The 20,006-nt window shown below is 49.2% G+C and overlaps 1 protein-coding gene across 1 annotated transcript; it reads right to left on the minus strand.

The window, feature by feature from the left end:
• Positions 1–13,769: 13,769 nt before the first annotated feature.
• Positions 13,770–19,316, minus strand: LOC143266767 (retinol dehydrogenase 7-like). The gene is made up of 4 exons (XM_076554063.1): positions 18,461–19,316; positions 16,211–16,466; positions 14,711–14,874; positions 13,770–14,092 (listed from the first exon to the last, which is right to left on the minus strand). Exons 1-4 carry the CDS (start codon positions 18,771–18,773, stop codon positions 13,875–13,877), a joined length of 951 nt encoding a protein of 316 aa, XP_076410178.1. The 5' UTR covers positions 18,774–19,316; the 3' UTR covers positions 13,770–13,874.
• Positions 19,317–20,006: the final 690 nt, after the last annotated feature.

Raw genomic sequence — 20,006 nt, forward strand, 5'->3', positions numbered from 1 at the left:
TTCCCTGAAGGGCAGCGTCGGGAGAGTTAGGGGGTTGATAGCTCCCCCTGGAGGGCGGCAATGGGAAGTTAGGGAGTTGATAGCCCCTCCTGGAGGGCGGCGACCGGGAAGTTAGGGAGTTGATCGCTCCCCCTAGAGGCTCTCCGAGAATGACAGGCAGCCAGACAAGATGAGGCTGGACCACAACAAGCCCACTGGAAATGTGGGAGGGGCTTGGTCCGAGTCCAAGGGAGATGATTTGCGGGGAGGGCAGGGTTAAGACTTGGAAAATGTCAGCGGCAGAACTTGCAGAGAGAGAGAGCTATTCCAGGCAATAGAGAGCTCGCAGAAAGTTAGGAGGGACACTGATAAAGCAGACGAGAGAAGGAAGCAAGCTGGGTGTGAGTCTTGAGGGACCACACCCAGCATTGCATAAACTGCAGCGACCAGGCGATGCTGGGTGCCCTCTTGGCTCAACATCCGGGATCACCAGGATGAGACTGGCCGCGAGCTGACCTCCTCCCTGTTTAGAGGGTCTATACAGAAATCAGGTACAAAAGCTCCTTGGAGAGGGGAGCAATGGGCGCATCTTTGTGCATTTACCGATGCTGGCCAGCTACACAGGTAAAGAGGGTGTCCCACCAACTGTAAATCCCGCCTGGCAAGAATAAGACCACTACCGTAATTTCTGAGCCAGATTTGAAGGCAAGCTTTATTAAATACTGGTATAGACGCTGGCCAGGTCCAAACCTGGGATTCCCTTAGAATGACTGCCAATTATGTTAGGTGCACAAGGCTACCCACTTCCTGTCTTCGTCCCATCAGGGGGGCAAGCATCCATCCTGAGGTATCTCCTGCCTGCATGTGATCAAGCACATCCTGTGCAGATGGGGCAGCCAGCCTCGTTTACAGGAGTGAAAACACGTGGCTTGTTCTCTTACGTGAACAGCAGCCCCCAGCATTCCAGGGAGTTGTCTGTCCTTGGGCAAGCAGGGCTTACAGACATTTTTGTTTTATAGATCTCTTAAGCACAGTAATTCAAACTTCCAGCATAACTTTAGGCCTCACACAACAAGGCTGGGTCATTCCGTACCAAAGATATGGGGGTGGGGGGGTCAGGCCATTAGCCCATCTCTGAAGGGCAGACCCATGGGCGATGGCGGTGGGCAGTGGTGGACGACAAACTTATGTGCTTCATGCTTTCCTCGAGGCCATGGCACACCCTGTACAGGCTTGGCAAGCATCCCCCAGTCTGCGTTGGCCTCCTGGATGAGTGATCAAGGAAGTCATGCCCAGGAGATGTCAATGTCCCTCAAGGGATGAGCAGACTGAGGGGCAACAAGCATCCCAGTTCTTGGGGACACAGGTAAGGCTGAGGTGTCTGGCCCCAGAGAAGAGCAGTTCAGAACTGACCTGGAGCAGGCCTATACTGGATCCAGTCACCTTCCAGGCCTCTTTACTGATTCTGGCTAAGGCAGTGGTGGCCTGGACTCAAATTAGAAAAAGAAAAAAAATGTAGGCTGACGGCTGTAGGGCCACATACAAGGCTGAGAGTGCCTCCCAATGCCAGCTCTCCTCACCTAGTTGGCATTTGAGGCCCAAGAGTTCAGGCTGCTATGTCCCCTCTCAAGCCCACTCAGTACCCACAGAAGTCTTTGGAAGAAAAAAAGGCCTCATTTCCTCCAGGTCATTTCTATCCTGTGGGAGGGCAGGGACTGGCCACAACAAAACTTACCCTAAGGAGGTAGGCAGGAGACAGAACAGGTCAAACTGAGACCAGTTCCCCTGCTCGTGCTCATGCCCCACCCCCCAAAGCAAAGTGCTCAGGGGCAGGTGAGCTATGGGGCTTCAGAGCCTTGCTATGCACATACACACAATTCCTCAGCTGAAAAACATAGTTTGCTCTTCCCCAGAATCCTGATTAATGTCTCAGGAAAAAACCTGGGGCAGACATGAGGAGGTGGAGAGCCTGCATGATCCTGGGGTCCTGAAATGTTCCCTTTACTTGTCTGTCCCCCACCCCATGACCTATCACCAGAAACCCACTCGGCTCTACCACGTTCTCTGATCTTGGCTTCATAGTAAGTACCTTAGGGGATTCCATGGAATCCACCAGAAAGGTAGATGTATAGCTCGTGAGGAGAGGAGCAGCCCTGGAGTCCCAGCCACGTGAGTGTGTCATTTATGGACGGCAGGAGTGGTTAGTACATTTTCTGTGCAATTTGTTACCCAACTCTTTGTCAGAACACTGTCATGGACTTTGAAATCTGTTCAGAACAAATGGATCTTTGGTGCAATCTCTCCACTTCCATTTTCAGTTCTAAATCAGGAGGGAAGTTTGTAAGAGTTCCTGGTTCCTCACTCCTCAGTTCTTTCCCTCTGCAGGAAACTCATACCGGCTCTCAGCTGGGCCACAAACTGTGCCCACCTGCCCAGCCTCTCACCTCCTAGGCTCATGATGGCATGTGGATGAGAGAAAAGGAAGCTTGTAGTTGTTTTTTTTTTTCTGTCTTTTTTCCCCCCAAGCCTCCCAGACTTTTGAGGAATCTTGCCCTTGAGCACAAAGGAGATGTCCCCTTTGTTATGATATATTATAAAGGGACCCCGGGGGTATCCGGTGATTGCAGGAAAACATGCTGGCATGCTGGGCAGATGCAGTGGCGGGCTGGCAGGTGACCCACTCCATGCAGGCATGGCGGTGGGGTGGCAGGTGGACATTCACAACCCAGTTGCTACATCCACATAGAAATGACTTATTATAATAGATGAAGAGATGATAGGAAAGAGGGAGGGAGGGAGAGAGGGAGGGAGGGAGAGAGAGAGAGAGACATTGAGGGGTGCACATCTCATGGGAGAGAGAGAGAGAGAGAGAGAGAGAAAGGGGCAGAGTTTTTCCTTAAGAGGCTTCTGTGTCAGGATGCAGGGCGGGCAGGATGTCAAGGGGGCAAGTCAGAATGTTGTTAACACCCTCGACACAGAGACAAGACCCAGACAGGAATCTGGGTCTTACCTTTGTCAACTCCCTACACGTGTTCCTTCATCCTTTAGAGACTACAGCAATGCTCTCTGGTTGGTTGATTTCCAGGGTCATGGTCTCCAACATGTCTGATGTCTTGTTCCCGGGCTACTCAGCTTCCTTTTCCAACAGTTATTCAGCTAGCACCGTCATGCTTTGTATGTCCGGCTGTCTGGCCAGCAGGATCCCAGAGGGGGAGTCACAGCCTGTGATGAAGGCACCACCTGCCTCGCTCTGCATGAATTCCACAGGCCCACTCCGGTCACTAGATACAGCCGGAGGGCTGTGCAGAGAACAGACACTGAACTCTGGCCTCTGTTCAGACTTGAAGGGGTGGGAACATCAGGGGCTGTGGTAGGCAGGGCAGCCCGCAGGCTTTTGGCATGGAGTCCTCAGTTTCCTCCCTGATTATTGACTTTCTGGTGCATTTTATTCCGGTCCCTCCTCAGCTCTTTGAATTGCTTTGCTATTCTGATAGACAAATATCCCTGGATATTTCCTGTCCTGCCCCGAAAGAAACCACAACTCAGTATTCAGCAAAAAATCTCACTGGTCTAGATTTCTCTCACCTCCTGTTCCCATGTGAAAATCTATACATATTTCATAATGCACGCTCCACCCTAGCCAAGGTCCAGGCTCAGATAACGTATGAATGAATGTCTCAGAGGCTAGCAAGCATCCTTGAACCAGGGACTTTCTGAACATAGGTCGTTGCTATTAATACCCTGGACTTGGCATCAAAACACATTTACAGCCACCTGTGTTGGGCACATCTGTAACCTGAGTCACTTTAGAGGTGAACCCAGGAGCACCACAGGGTCAAGGCCAGCCTGGTTAGGACAGCAGGACCTTGTTTCATAACAGTGTTTTTGTGTTTTGAAATCTGCAGATACAGCTCTCTGGTAGAGTTTTTGCTGACTCCCTGGGTTCCGTCAACAGTTCCCCTCCCCCGTTACAGAGAAAAATCCTCCATGAAGCTGCGGTTTTTCTCATCAGGCTTAGAATTCTTACTCAGAAATCTAAGTCGGATTTCCCTACAACCGCAGGAGAGGGCCAGGAGAGCGCAGGAAGGCTTTGGCCACCTCCAAGAAGAACTATATGGCAAGAGGAAGCAGGGTCTCCAAACAGGAAGTCTGACTTCATGAGCAGAGAGAAAGGAGAAAGGGAGGGGAGTGGGAACTGGAAACTTCCAGAACTAGCGGAGGAAGAGAAGAATAGAAAGACTTCTACTTTCTCAAGATATCCTCGGCCCTGCTGTGGAGATTAAGTCTGGCATAACTACAGCCATCTTGAGTTGTAACTATCACCAATAACCTTGAATAACCCTAGTCAGATTTTCTTACGTAGATTCCCAGAAAACTAAAACATTAAATGGAATTTGGGGAACTGTTCCCTGCCATGACCTGAGTGCCTTGGCATCTTGAACCTGACTAGGGTCAGTGAGGGGATGTAGAAAGGACAGACACACAGACGCATGTACAGAAAAGCTGGCATCCAGTGGCCTGCATGTGCTCTGATGCAGCCTCAGCTCCTTCCGCTGCGACCTGCCTCCTCAGCATGTCTGTCAGGAGCAGCAAAGGGGAAGGGGCTGGCGAGTCTGCAGGAGGACTGAGGGAGCCGTCTCAGGCTGGGACCTCCAGGAAGCTGCAGTGGCGAGTTTTGCTCACACTGATCCATCCTCCAAAAACACCCAACCTCAGGCTTTGCCAGTTCTGAGCCTGACCCGGATAGGGAAAGGCTTTGCCAATTTGCCTGGGGTCTGAGGTCCTTGTCACGGCGGTGCCCGTGTGAGCATGTATAATTCACCCAGGGTTCCCTCTCTGCAGTTCCCTGGCTTCTGGGACCTGTTTGACTCTTTGATACCAGTTTAAAATAAACAAGGTGACTGCCAGCTATAATGAAGTCACTTTAAAAAATTTATATATTTTTTACAATTATATGTGTGTCTATACATACCTATCTGTATATATAAAATACATACTCTGATCCTCCTTCTCCCTATTATCTCCTTCCCCTTCCCACTGAACCCCATTGTCTTCTAACAAGGCCCTGGCCTGTTTTCCTTTCCTGTATGTGTGTTCTTGTGTCCCCTGAATGAACCACTTAGGGTTGCCTGCATGAGCATGGTAGGGAGCCATTTACCTGAACAAGGGCAACTTATACCACCAAGGAATAAATAGTGTAACACAAATTAATAATTGGTCTTTTAATTAAAAAAAAAAAACAACAACAAAAAACAGGGCCAGATATTGGGGTAAATGCTGAAAGATCAGAGAGACAAAGGAACACGCCACTGCCACGTCTTAACCTCTAGGACTCCTCGGCCCCTGAAAAGGCTTCCAGTTCCTGTCTCCTCATCATTTCCTGGGATTAAAGGTGTGTGTGCTTCCCAAGCAAAGGCATGAGATCTCAGGTGCTGGAATTAAAGGTGTGTGACTCCCAAGTATTGGGATTAAAGGTGTGCGCCACCACTGTCTGGCTCTGTTTCTCTCTTAGACTAGTCAATCTCATGTAATCCAGGGTGCCTTTGAATTTACAGCGATCCAAATGGATCTCTGCCTCCCGAGTGTTAAGATTAAAGGTGTGTGTCACCACTGCCTGGCCTCTATGTTTCATCTAGTGGCTTGTTCTGTTCTCTGATCTTTAGGTAAAGTTGATCAGGGTACACAATATATTACCACAGAATAGGACTCCCCTCCCTCAATAACCTTTGGCTCCTCAGGGAGGGGTGTGGCCCTATGAGCCCACCCCCCACACTCCCACCCTCACCCCAGTGATGGAATGGTGAGGAGCTGATGAAGTCATTTTTGTATGCAACCCTTTTCCTGATCTGGATTGCAGGGATCCAACTGGTTTTATTGCCCCCCAAGATTGCAGCACCTTTTCCTACAGCTGCACCAAGTTGATGCAGGGCACCAGTGCTGGAACAGCCCGCTTCTCTCCTGTGCCCCACAAAGACCCCACTTCATAAGGAGGCAAAGATAGGAGGCTGTCTTGGATCTCAGTCAGACAGGGAGGTCCCTCAGCCCTGCCCACTGCAAAGTTACCAGTTTAGTGTGCATTCTGGACAGACACTTATCCTCCAGGACGCCCAAAAAGGAGCCAGAGTCTGATCCCGTGTGACTGTCCGCGGAGCACTCTAGGGTGAGTACAGGATGTCCCTTCCCACAACAGTCTGGGTGGGGGGGGGGTGAAGAGACACAAGAAGTTGGGGGGGGGGGGAAGAAAACAGACTAAGCCAGGGTCCTGTAGCTCCGGGCGGCTTTGAACTGTCCACGTTTGTTATTTCTGATGGCTCAAAAGATGCTCAAAGAAGAGTTGGACTCCGTGGAAGTTTTCTGCAGAACCCAGACTCAACCAGATGCTCGACCCGATGAGAGGGAGGGGAAAGCGTGGCCTACAGAGCCCACCTTTGCCGTTCAGAGCTGAGCACTGGGTATCAGCAAGGAGCTGATTCCACCTGGAGCTGGAGTTTTCAGTCCCCAAGGTGGGGCCTCACCTCTCCTCCTCCTGCTCCTCTTCCTCCTGCTCTTCCTGTTCCCTCTCCTCCTGCTCCTCCTCTTCCTGCTTCTCCTCCACCTCCTGCTTCTCCTCCTTCCTGCTTCTCCTCCACCTCCTGCTTCTCCTCCTCCTCCTGCTTCTCCTCCTCCTCCTGCTTCTCCTCCTTCCTGCTTCTCCTCCACCTCCTGCTTCTCCTCCTCCTCCTGCTTCTCCTCCTTCCTGCTTCTCCTCCTCCTCCTGCTTCTCCTCCTCCTCCTGCTTCTCCTCCACCTCCTGCTTCTCCTCCACCTCCTGCTTCTCCTTCTCCTTCCTGCTTCTCCTTCTTTTCCTCCTCCTGCCCCCCCTCCTCCTGTTCCAGCTCCTCAACAGCCTCCTGCTGCTTCTCTTGCCCTTGCTTCTCCTCCAGCTTTATCTCTTGCTCCTGTTCAGGCTCCCGCTCCTGCAGAGGTCGCGGAGACCCTCCTTCATTGCTTTATTTCAGCGACAGAAAAGAGGGTAGAAAGTTCTCAGCAGCCAATAGGACCTGTGAATTCTCATCCTTGCTCGCATCCAGCTAACCGAAGACCCAAGGGCTCTCAAGCTGGGACAGGTGGCAGACTTCATTTCTTCAGTGACTCGGTGTTCTTTCACTCATTAGGTCCCTAGGTCCCTCCACTCAGTGTCCTTTCTGACTCCCACACCTACTGTCCTAGTCAGGGTTTCTATCGCTGTGACAGAACATTATGACCATAAAGCAAGCTGGGGAGGAAAGGGTTTATTTGGCTCACACTTCCACATTGCTGTTCATCACTGAAGAAAATCAAGACAGGAACTCAAACAGGGCAGGAACCTGGAGGCAGGAGCTGATGCAGAGGCCATGGAGGGGTGCTGCTTACTGGCTTGCTCAGCCTGCTTTCTTTCTTTTCTTTCTTTTCTTTCTTTCTTTCTTTCTTTCTTTCTTTCTTTCTTTCTTTCTTTCTTTCTTTCTTTCTTTCTTTCTTTCTTTTTGGTGAAAAACATGTTGTTTAAGTATAAGTGGTAGAGAACATATTCACAAATATACTTTCAAATTCTATATGAGGAAAAATCCATTCACCAGTTATTAACACTTCTAATTATAAAACGGGTCTTGGACTTTGCCCTGCCGTCAAAGCCAAAGACTTTAAAATAGAACCACACACAAAAGCATTATCACTAAATGATAGCTTTTTCTAGCAAAGAGGCTTTACTGCTTTGTAATACAACAATGCTGAACAGTGTTCTGATGTTCTTTCTCAGAGGTTTTATTTGTCTCTCTCCCTGAAAAAAGTTCCTACATTCTTCAAGGGAAGGTACACAGTTTCTTTCTCTAGTGTTTGGTCTTTTTCTTATTATTTTGGTCTTTGAGCAGTAAACTTTCAAACATTTCATATCTTGTTTGCAAGAAATGACTATAACATGAAATTCTATCATTAAGATCTTTGTGCAAAGCTCCCTTTTAAATACCACCTACTGTCTCCTTCTTCATGTTCAATAAAAGATGTTTTTTCTAAGCCGGGCGGTGGTGGCGCATGCCTTTAATCCCAGCACTCGGGAGGCAGAGCCAGGTGGATCTCTGTGAGTTCGAGGCCAGCCTGGGCTACCAAGTGAGTTCCAGGAAAAGGCACAAAGCTACACGGAGAAACCCTGTCTCGAAAAACCAAAAAAAAAAAAAAAAAAAAGATCTTTTTTCTAAAGATTCTTTTTTTTTCCTTTTATTTTATTTTACAATACCATTCAGTTCTACATATCAGCCATGGGTTCCCCTATTCTCCCCCATACCACCCCCTGCCCTTACCCCCAGCCTAACCCCCATTCCCACCACCTCCAGGGCAAATCCCCCCCCCCCCCCCCCCAGGACTGCGATCAACCTGGTAGACTCAGTCCAGGCAGGTCCAGTCCCCTCCTCCCAGACTGAGCCAAATGTCCCTGCATAAGCTCCAGGTTTCAAACAGCCAACTCATGCCATGAGTACAGGACTCGGTCCCACTGCCTAGTTGCCTCCCAAACTGATCAAGCCAATCAACTGTCTCACCTATTCAGAGGGCCTGATCCAGCTGGGGGCCCCTCAGCCTTTGGTTCATAGTTCATGTGTTTCCATTCGTTTTCAGCCTGCTTTCTTATAGAACCCAGGACCACCAGCCCAGGGGTAGCACCACCCACCATGGGCTGGGCCCTTCCCCATTGATCACTAAATGAGGAAATGCCTTACAGCTGGATTTTAAGGAGGCATTTCCTCAGCTGAGGCTCCCTTTTCCCTGATGACTCTGGCTTGTGTCAAGTTGACACAATACTAGCCATCACACCTGCTGATCTTCTTACCCTGACAGTAACACACACTCCTGTTGTTGACAAGGGCTTCTAGAACACAGCAGGATCCAGACCAGTCCCTGGATTTCCAGATAAAGTCAGTGAGAATGGAGTCTGGGTGTGACTCCCTCACCAGGACCCACAGGGCTGAAGAGAAATCCTCAGAGACACCTCCCTGTCCTGTGAAGCTTCCCCCAGTCCATCCATCCCTCCCCTGAGATTCCTGCACAGACCAACTGACAGTGCACAGTGGTCCTCTTCAGTGTCCTGGGTAGGGGCACCTTGTCCCATTCCAGGGCTGAACTTGTGAGTGTCTCAACACTCCAGCTGTCTGATCTCTGGGCTGCAGTGCTGAGGCAGAACCTGAGCTGAACCATCTACTGGGATCAAGACTCCAGAGGAGTGTAGCTCAGCCAGGTGAGAAGCACTTCTCCAGTGAAGGCCAGGCATCCCCACCCACCCCACTGTTTCTTCTGCATGCAGGGAGGGGAGGGATGGAGTCTAGAATCAGTGATGCAAAGGGTGGGGGACAGGCCCACTGTGCAAGCCTTTTCCAGTCCTGCCCACATGCAGCCCTTGGTCAGTCTTAACTGGGGATCCAGAAATGAAGGAACATTTGTGCTCTAAGGGCTGAGGTCTAGAGCAGTGGTTGTCAACCTTCCTAATGCTGCAACTCTTTAATACAGTTCCTCATGTTTTGGTGACCACCAACCATAAAATTATTCTCATTGCTGCTTCATAACTGCAACTTTGCTACTGTTATGAATTGTGATGTAAATATCTCTGTTTTCCAATGGTCTTAGGTGACTCCTGTGGGTCGGTTGACACCCACAGGAGTCATGACCCACAGGTTGAGAACTGCTGGTCAAGAAGCTGGGCTTAATAAGGTATTCACCTCACAGAGGACCACGACCACAAAGGGAATCAACGAGGTAGCTTTTTGTAGCAGCTGAAGAGGAGGAAGAGGAGGAGGAAGAAGCAGGGGGACGGCTAAGTCAATAAACTACTTGCTGCCCAAGCATGAAAACCTGACTTCAATGTCCACAACCCATGGAGAAAAGCTCAGTGTGCTGTTGTTCCTGCTCTTTGGATCTCATGCTGGCGAGGTAGAGGCTGGTGGACCTCGGGCTGACTAGCCAGGGACCTTATTCCACTGGTGTGTGCTAATCTAATGAGAAGCACTGTCTCCAAAAACAGGTAAATGGTACCAGAGCAACAACAGCAAAGGTTGTCCTCTGGCCTTCACATGCATGCACACACATGTACATATGACCCCCCCTCTACACACACACACACACACACACACACACACACACACACACACACACAAAAGAAGAGGAAAGTTTAAAGACCTAACAAATAACAGCAAGCTAAGGTGGGTGTAGTGGTGTATACCAGTAATGCCGGCCACCCAGAGGCAGAGGCAGGAGGGTAAGAATGTTAAGCTCAGCCTAGGTCATGCTGCAGAATATTCCTTCATACTGTATGAAGATAAGTCACTGTGCTTGGTTTAATAGGAAGCTAAGTGGGCAATAGCTAGGCAGGATGTTGGGGGCAGAGAAAACACTGGGAAGAAGAGGGAGTCATCAGCTGGGCACAGAGGAAGCAAGACATGCAGGACAAGAGGTAAAAGCTATGAGCCACGTGGCAGCACATAGATGAATAGAAATGGGTTAATTTAAGTTACAAGAGCTAGTTAGAAACAAGCCTAAGCTATAGGCTGAGCTTTCATAATTAATAATAAATCTCCATGTAGTTATTTGGGAGCTGGCGGGTGGGACAGAAAAAGATTTGCTACATATGACACCCAGTGTCCAGCCATGTATAGCCACATAAGGCCTGAGAAAGCTACGACAAGTTCTGGACAAGGAGCTGGGTGTGGCTTCCTAGTCCTGCAGTCTCTCGGGTGAGCTGGTGCTCAGTAGCACACAGAGACACAGCTGCTGGCTGCTGCCTGTGGGCTGGAGCCAGCCACCAGCACCATGAGCCAATGCCATGTGCTAAGCCCCATGGCAGCTGATACAGCAGCTTAAGATTTGTCCCATTTGATGGGAGAATGCTGCAGGTGCTCAGCAAAGACAGATCTGGGTGGAAAAAAAAAAAACTCTACGTGGGTTAGAGTGTGCTTAAAAAAATGTGCGTAGGCTTAAAAAAGAAAATAGGTATAGACAGTCATAGGAAAAAATAGTTTATAAATAATAAGATAAAAATCTTTAAAGAGAAAATAAAATAATGTAGAAAGGATAAGCCACGTAGAGAAGGGAAATACACAGAGAGTCTGGATCCTGTATGTTAGTGTATTATCTTTGAATTTTTTGATTGCAGATAAGCAAATGACAGCTGCTGGGAGACATGGATTGTGAAAGGGACTGCTGAAGTGAGCCGGCCTAAAAACTTCAAGAATGTCTTACCTTTAATAGGGAACTCAAAAATGTATTGCTTTGGGGAAGAGGTTTTGTTTCCTGGGGAAACAAAGGGCTGTGGATTTATTCAAGGTTGATAGAGATCAGATTTGTGCTGTGGATATCACTCTATATAAATAAAACACTGATGGCCAGTGACCAGGCAGGAAGTATAGGCGGGACAAGGAGAGAGGAGAATTGGGAAAACAGGAAGAAGGGGGAGAGACACTGCTTCTACCGCCAGGACAATCAGCATGTAAAGATGCCGGTAAGCCACCAGCCACGTGGCAAGGTATAGATTTATAAAAATGGGTTAATTTAAGATATAAGAACAGTTAGCAAGAAGCCTGCCACAGCCATACAGTTTATAAGTAATATAAGTGTCTGAGTGATTATTTTATACATGGATTGTGGGACTGTGGGGCTTGGTGGGACCTGGAGAGAAGCCCTCCAGCAACAGATTTGATCGGGGAAGACCCCTGAAAATCCTGGATACAGACATAAAGAATTGAACCTAAAATATACGTCAGGTGACGTATATTTTACCTGTTAAAACATAAAAAAAAAAATCTTTGGCTGGCTTGTGTACAATGCACAGTCCATACTTGTGTTAATGCAGATATGTATGTTACCTTTGAAAATTTGTGTATTTTCAGAGGAAGGGGACCAGATGATCCAGCCTTTCAGAGTGCATCTGCTGCAGTTTCTTCAGAGTTCTGTATCCAGAACAGCTTCAAGGCTGCCAGTTGAGATGATCCAGTCTCACAGACTACTCCAGCCAGACTTCAGATAATCCCTACATTATTCCATCACAGTGAGACTGGACAACAGCTAACTCTCCCAGGACTTATCCCAGTTTTCTCAGGGTCTCCTAAATGATGCCAGCACCCCCAGACAACAGGAAGCAGTATAGAGAACACAACATGCACATTCCCAAGAGGTGGAGAGGGTGGTTTTTGGTCATTTGGTGGGTTATAGATGTTTGTCATTGTTTAGGGGGATTGGTTACAAGTTGTTATTGGTCCTGGTCAGAAAGAAAGCTAAATAAAGGAGATTAGATTCAGGGATCTCTTTCTGAAGGGAAAAAGGGGGGATACAATATAAAAATGATGGGATAAAAGGGTGGATTGTTGAGTCTATTTTTGAACAACTAGCCTCAAATATTTTACATTGATATAGATTTTTTTGTATATCGATACAAGGCCATGTGCCCAGATTCTGCTTCAAAAACTAAAACAAATAAAATGTTAAAAGTGAACAGAATGAATAGCTCTGCAACATGGGATGTCAATTTCTGTTTTCTCCCGAGACAGGAGTCATTGCTCAATGAAACTGGGTCCACCAATGGCACCATGGCCTCCATTTCTATAACTAGGGAGGACACCGGGATGTCTGGGGAGGCTCCTCCCATTGGCAGTTTGGGACTGAGCCCAGGACTTCCTGCAAATGTTTTCTCTGCTCATCCCTCTCTTGAAAGGATCGTCACAAACCTCCTGACACACAGAGTCGGGTCTTGGGCAGCCATGACTAGCCCAAGAGCATCTATGACCTTGAGCAGCCAATGTTGAGCAGAAAATAAAAGACCAGAACCCAGAAACAACAAGGACTCCGTTCACCAAAGGGGTGTGGGGGGCGGGGGGCAGAGGTGGGAGGAGTGGAACTGTGATGGGTAGTTAGTGAGTCTGCAGGGGCGGGTGCGGAGGGGTGGAGTGCGATGGGTCGTTAGTGAGTCTGCGGGGGAGGGGAACTGCGATGGGTCGTTAGTGAGTCTGCGGGGGGGGGGGGGGGGGGGACTGCGATGGGTCCTTAGTGAGTCTGCAGGGAAGGTGCTCCTGAGAGGAACATGTGAGAGGAAAGGTGAGAGAGGAAGAAATAGCAGGACCTGGGTCCAGACACCTCCTTGATGTCCTTTCTTTTGCCTTATCCTGTGAGTCAGGTGGCTTAAAAGAATCCCGAAAGGGAAGCAAGGGTCGCTCCGCTCCGGGACGCGAGGAGCTCAGCAATGCAGAGACCACAGTGTGCTGGCTCTCCCCAGGACAGCCCCCTCAGTTAACTCTGTCCCCCAGTGGTCCGCACCTCACTGCTGCTCTAGTTCAAGCCACAGGACACGAGTAACCTTGCCAACATTTATCCTAAAAGGAAAGGAATCCAAAGGAAGCCACAGCTTCAAGACAAATAAAAAACCGGCTTCTCTGTCTTGGCCAGATTCCACACCACCAGCACTGCCATCTCCCAACCGCGGCCTGCTGATGTGGCGTTAGGACACGGAGTGCTGGTGGTGGCCCTCCGGCTTGACACCATGGACAACGGTGATCGGGAAATGAGTTCTTTCCACATCACATGACGGTGTGAGTAGTCAGGCCCGTGCATCTCCTGGGGAAAGGGGCTGGAGGCAAAGCATGTCCTAGGTGTCCACAACCTCTCCCAGTTCTATGGATTCTCACAATAGGCCATGATGCTCAGAGCCCTGGGAAGTTGCCTAGCTCAACAATCCCCTGCGTATCCCTATTCCCTGGCAGAATTCTTTGGCTCTTTCCTCTGGACTTCACTGGTCTTGAGCATGATGAAAGCAGAAATTATTTTTAATGAATATGATAAACAATGCACGCTAGTTCCATAGGCTCCCTCCATCCGCCTTACTTCCCCAGTTCTGCAAACAAGTGCAGATTTCACAGGGCCTGGGCAGGTTTTACAGAGTTCAAGTAGACTATGGCATCTGATAGGAAGGTGGGGAGGTAGCTCATGGGGAGGTAGAAGAGCTTGGCATCCCAGCCAGCAGAGTACCGGGTGCGAGGGTGACAGGAAGTCAGCGCGTGTTCCATGCAGTCCGTCACCAAAGTAAGGTCCGCTGAGCACGTCTCCATCAGTGAGTTCACTGTTGGCAGGTCTGTAAGAATGAGAAATTATTCTGGTAGACTACACACTCCACATAGGCGAGGAACCTGTGACCAACCGAGGAAACTTTCTGTAGAATCCACACCTCCCATACTCAGAAGCCACGCCTCCCACACCCAGAAGCCACGCCTCCCACCCAGAAGCCACGCCTCCCACACCCAGAAGCCACGCCTCCCACACCCAGAAGCCATGCCTAAGCCTAGCCTGCCCTAGTTCCTCAGGAAAGACTACAACTTCAGCTTAAAAGAAGAACCACGCACACTCAGCCACCTGCGTCGCTGTTGAGAGAACTCTGGCTGAGTAGCTGGACGGTCTCTCCCAACACTGGAAACAAACCCAAGCTTATGGAAAGTGGCAGTCTGCCGCTGCCACCCACCCCGGCTTTATTTTCATCTGTGAGATAAGGAAGGGCTCAGATGGACAGAGCCCCATGTTCTAGAAGCCAGAACGTCTTTCTGTGACCAGAATCCCATAGGCTCCCAAGGAAAGGAGACTAAACATCTCCACTCTGAGAAAAAAATAGCCCGGGTCAGGTTGTACCAGTGGCGGAAAGCACAGGAGACTCAGGATTTAGGACAAGGCTTTTCTTTGGTTCCTATAGATCACTCACAGGATGACAAAAAATTCTCTCCATAGATCTCTTTGACTTCCGAGCTGGCCTGGTCAAATATCATCTTGAGAGCTGGTGAGACCCTGTCGTTACTGGACAGAGCAGTCTTGAAGCCTCCAGGCTCAATAATGGCCACCTTTACCCCAAAATAGGAGAGCTCCCTCCTGTAAGACAGCAGGCCAAGGTTGGACTTCAGAGGTCTTCTGAGGAAAATAATACATTTGACAATACAACATACCAACATGGGCCTGTGGTGAGAAGAATTCAGAAGTCTGGGGACTGGCATGTGTGGGTATGAAACGTGTGGTAAGGACATTGTCTCTGTGCTTTGGAACATCACTCTAGATATTTAGTGTATGCAGCTCACTGCTTTAAATCCAGATATTTCTGTCCTATGACACCAGGTAGGACTTTTGTCCATATAGAGCACACACAATGCTGACTGGGCTTGCCTACATCAGCTCTTCCTCATTCCTGGGCCCTGTCTTCACTCACTACTGGCTTGGGGAATCTCAGGCCAGTTCCTCCCTGGCTCCTTCAGACGTTTTCAGGACGCTCTTCTGTGTAAGCAGTTGTAGTCCTCCAATTTGAGATCTTTTTGCCCTGCAGCTAGCAGGAAATCTAACCCATTTAGCGACAGTGATGCACCAGCTTCAGCTGGTTGACCTCTGTGTGTGTATGTGTGTGTGTGTGTGTGTGTGTGTGTGTGTGTACGTATACATGTACATATTTATATACCTGTCTAGAGCCCTCAGACTCTCGAAAAGTCACCTTGTGCTGGTCTGCCCAGTCATACTGCCAGGGCTGACCTGCCCTTTGCTCCAGGATGGCACAGCACTGAAGGCGATCTGCTCACCGTCACGCTGGGCCCGGCCTGATAACATTTTCTTACCCAGGAAGCCCATGTGACCAGGCGTCGTATTCACCTCAGACCCATGCTGCAGGGCCCTCTGCGAATCTGGTGATTAATGTGGTCACTACCGCTAAAAATCTCTCAGTCTTGGCCGAGCTCTTTCGTTTACTCTCCCCTTTCACTCAGTTGCCGGGGTTGTGGTTGTTGTTGTGGAGCTGTTTGTCCATCAGGGTCAAAACCTCATTGTCATACTAGAATATGAGAATTGTGGACCTCCACAAGAGCTTGATAAGGACCGGTTGAATTGAATATGATGCTCAACCCACCTCCAGGACATCCCCAACCTGAGCATCAAAGGAGGTGAGGATCTGTACTGTTGGCCAAGTCCAGTACAACCTTAGACACTTTGCTGCACTTAGACACAGGGCAGGCCTCCAGGGCAGGACAAGTCTAAACGAACCCAGGCCTTGGTCATCTACCGGGGGTATGGAGAGGGACTTCCCAACAGATGACCACCACTCCAGAGAGAAGGTAATTGAGTCCCCCAAACAAGAAGGAAAAAACTCTTCATGAGGGGTTCTCAGAGGCTGTGGTCAAGAAAACACCCTGCTGGAGGTTCCCCATGGGCCCCCCTAACTCTTCATTACCTGAGGGAGTCCGAGAAGGCCTCTACACCATACTTGGAGATGCTGTAACCACCACCAAAGAGAGACACTCGACCCATAGCGCTGGAGACGTTGACCACACGGCCTCTAGCCTTCCTCACTAAGGGCAGCATGTTCAGGGTCACATCGATCATGCCCAACAGGTTCACATCCAGCACCTTTGCAAAGTCCTCTTTGTTCAGCCACTCATTGAAGGCAAAGACAGCAATACCAGCATTGTTGACCAGGCCCCAGAGTCCTGGGAAGAAGAGAGAGTCACATTACACAGGTCTAATTGTGACTAAAATTCACATTACACTGTAATGTCTGTAAGACCATCTGGACAGGCATTGGATGGAGAACAGAATACAAGTAACGCCATGGTGCCTGTGGGCTGGGGTTACCCATGCCGGAAGGCATGGCTCACAGCATGGATACCTTCCTCTTCTTTTGATTCTTGACAGTCACCAGCCACTTCACATTTGCTAATAGCAAGAACAGGTTCTGAAGACACATGATGCCTCTGTTCATCTGGCCACATGGAAACTGTGTTTGCGTTTCATAGGTTAACAATACCTGGCAGGTGAGGGGGAGAGGAAAAGACAGGGATGGCAGGGAAGAAAGGGCAAGGGGCACAGCTGAGATCCCAAAGAACTTGAGGAACATGAACGACAAGTCCTGGCTGGAGGAGGCTTGGGAAAACCTGCTGCGTGTGTGCTTGGAAGGAAGCCGGTTCTGGCAGGTCCAGCGTCAACATTGAACAATTGATCAAACTTGGTGTCTTCTACTTTAAAAAGCCATTAAGTTGTGGAGGAGGATATGGAAGGAGGGAGAGGGAGGAACTGTAGGGAAGAGCGAGGTGTTGGGTGGGATTATAAAACAAATACATTGTACTGATGTATGAAATTACCAAAGAATAAACAGAAAGCCTTAAAAATATATTGAGCAACTTTCCTGGGATTCTTGCCACACGCCAGCCTGAAAGAGGAGGTAAAACTTCCCGCAAACAACAGGGCCTGAGCTCCACCATCTGCTCCAGAAAATAGTGCCCCCTCTTCACACCCACAGACCACCCTCACGCATCCTTTGTGGGCCCTGGGTGATGGATCTTCAGTAACCACTCTGCAAGATGTATCATCAGCTGTACAATAAAACAGCACATCAGCACCGCTAACCTCCATGCACAGAGAACTGGGGACTAGCTGATTTTAAGGAAAAAAACATATCATGTTTCGATCTGGCTCCATAAGTCAGACACCTCCTCAGCTCAGAACCATGTGTTGCCCTTCTGGAGGTGATTGTTTAATCCAGGTATTTTATTTCTAGGATCTCAGCATATTCATGCATGCTGATAATTGAAATAAATAGTTTGCCAAGACAGTGCTTATGGCAAAACATAAATGTAGGAAACAAGCTGGGTATGATGGCACATGTAAGCAAGACCCTTTTACAAATAATAATAATAATAATAATAATAATAATAATAATAATAATAATAGAAAGTAAGAAAGAAAGAAAAAATATGTGCCAAGGACCCCAGTATTCAAATTAAATTTGCACTGTTCTTTTCTTGCTACTAGTATAGTAAAAGAAGAGCAGCCAGCAGTGGTGCCATACGCCTTTAATCCTAGGGCTTGGGAGACAGATGAAGCGGGGATCTCTGTGAGTTCAAGGCCAGCCTGGTCTATAGAGCAAGTTTCAGGACAGCCAGGGCTGCACAGAGAAACGCTGTCTGGAAAAACAAAACAAAACAAAACCAATCCCCTTCCTAGTATGTAGTTTCCCAAGTCAGTCCCTAAGCTCGTCATGGCCTGCTCTGCACACAGGAACCATCTTGTCTCCCTCCATACAGGATGGCAGGTGACAAGTAGATCCACTCCAGCCCGGCCCCAGACACCCTGCGCACACAGCCCAGGGCCAAGTCCATCCTCTCCTCCGGAAAGGGACCCTGCTCTAAGCTGGCACCCAGCAGCCAGCAGTCTAGGTTTTCTGCATAGAAAAGATGACAGAGCACAGACAGGAAGGTGATGAGGTGAACCCTCCCCAGGGCACCTTCTTACCAAGACCAGAGAGCTTGGGAGACAGCAGGTAGGGGCTGGAGAAACATCAGGTGATGTTCAGGGGAGGGCAGGAGGCTGCTGGTACTTCAAGTCCCCCAAATCCCCTTCAGAAATCTTTCCAGGGAATATGAAGGGGAGACCCCTTCACACAGAGAGACAAACCAACAGACACACACAGGAATCTCAATGGTACCTCTGTTCCCAACACGCTCCTTCACCCACTGAGTGGCTGCCACAACACTCTCTGTCTTGGTGACATCGAGGATCACCGTCTCCAGCCTGTCTGATGTCTTGCTCCTCAGCTCCTCAGCTCCACTTTCTGTCAGACATGCAGCCAGCACCCTCATGCCTCTCCTGTCCAGCTGTCTGGCCAGCAGGTTCCCAAAGCCCGAGTCACAGCCCGTGATGAAGACATGCTTGTCTTGGAGATGGCTCACCACCTGCCTCTCCCTGAACAAGCGCAGGAGTTTCCACAGGCCCAGGAGAACTACCAGGTAGAGCCACATGGCTTGCAGAAGACAAGTGGAGAGCAAGTTACTGAGTCAAAACGAGCCTGACATCAACTCACACAGGAGAACTAGGCATGGAGTACTGTAGGCTTCTAACATGGAAGCCACACTTTCCTTTCTGATCACGGTTCTCTGGAATATTTAATTCCTGCCTGACCTCTGCTCTTTGAACTGCTTTCGGTCTTCTGATATCCAGTGCCCTTTGGCATGCCCTTACTTGCTGCCAAAGCAAACGCAGCTTATTGTTACCAAGACACCTCCTTTCTCTTAGGATCCTTCGCTTTTGCTCATGTGGGAACACACGAATGTTTCCTCACACATGCTCACTACAGTCAAGTCCCAGGCTCCCCTTGTGAAGACACACTCCAGTGCCCCACACCCACCCAGGGCTTTGTGAACACAGTTAGGTGTTATGGCCAACCTGCCCTTGGACTAAGGACATGTTTACGTGAAGATCCTGCCCTGAGCTCAGGTGTACTCCTCAGGTTCCTCAGCCAGAATCTCTCCTCAGAAAACAAAGCTGCTCTCCTTGTCCAGGAGACACTAAAGAGAGGACAGGGCCGGCTGGTGACTTCCTGGTACAGCAGCTGCCTGGGAAGGAGGAGGGGCCAGCTACAAACAGGAAGCTGTCCTCAAAGGAAAACAAGGTAATGGTGGCTGGGACCCCAGACACATGACTCCCAGAGCTGATGTGGAGGAAGAAACAACTTTTACCGTCTCAAGAAGCCATCCTCGTTAGTTTTATTGTTGTCAATTCTTGGTTTTTATTTTATTTTATTTTTTTTATATCTTTTTAAAAAGATTTATTTATTTATTGTGTATACAGTGTTCTGCCTGCATGTACACCTGCAGGCCAAAAGAGGGCGCCAGATCTCATTGCAGATGGTTGTGAGCCACCATGTGGGTGCTGGGAATTGAACTCAGGACCTCTGGAAGGGCAGCCAGTGCTCTCAACCTCTAAGCCGTCTCTCCAGCCCCCGTTTCTTTGTTTTTATTTTGTCAAGGGACATAAGCCAGAATCGAAGACCCTCAACTGACAAAATGCTCCCGTGGGATTGCCCATAAAGCAAGTCTGGGGTGGCATCTTCTTGATTGTTAATTGAGAAAGGAAGGTCCAATCCCCTATGGGCAGGGTCACCCCTGGGCAGGTGGTCCTGGGCAGTATAAAAATGTGGGCTGAGTTAGCCAAGAGGAGCAAACCCTGCTTTCTGCTACAGTTCATGGCTCTAG

This window comes from Peromyscus maniculatus, chromosome 18 (genome assembly GCF_049852395.1).
Source record: "Peromyscus maniculatus bairdii isolate BWxNUB_F1_BW_parent chromosome 18, HU_Pman_BW_mat_3.1, whole genome shotgun sequence".
In the NCBI taxonomy this organism is placed as follows: Eukaryota; Metazoa; Chordata; class Mammalia; order Rodentia; family Cricetidae; genus Peromyscus; species Peromyscus maniculatus.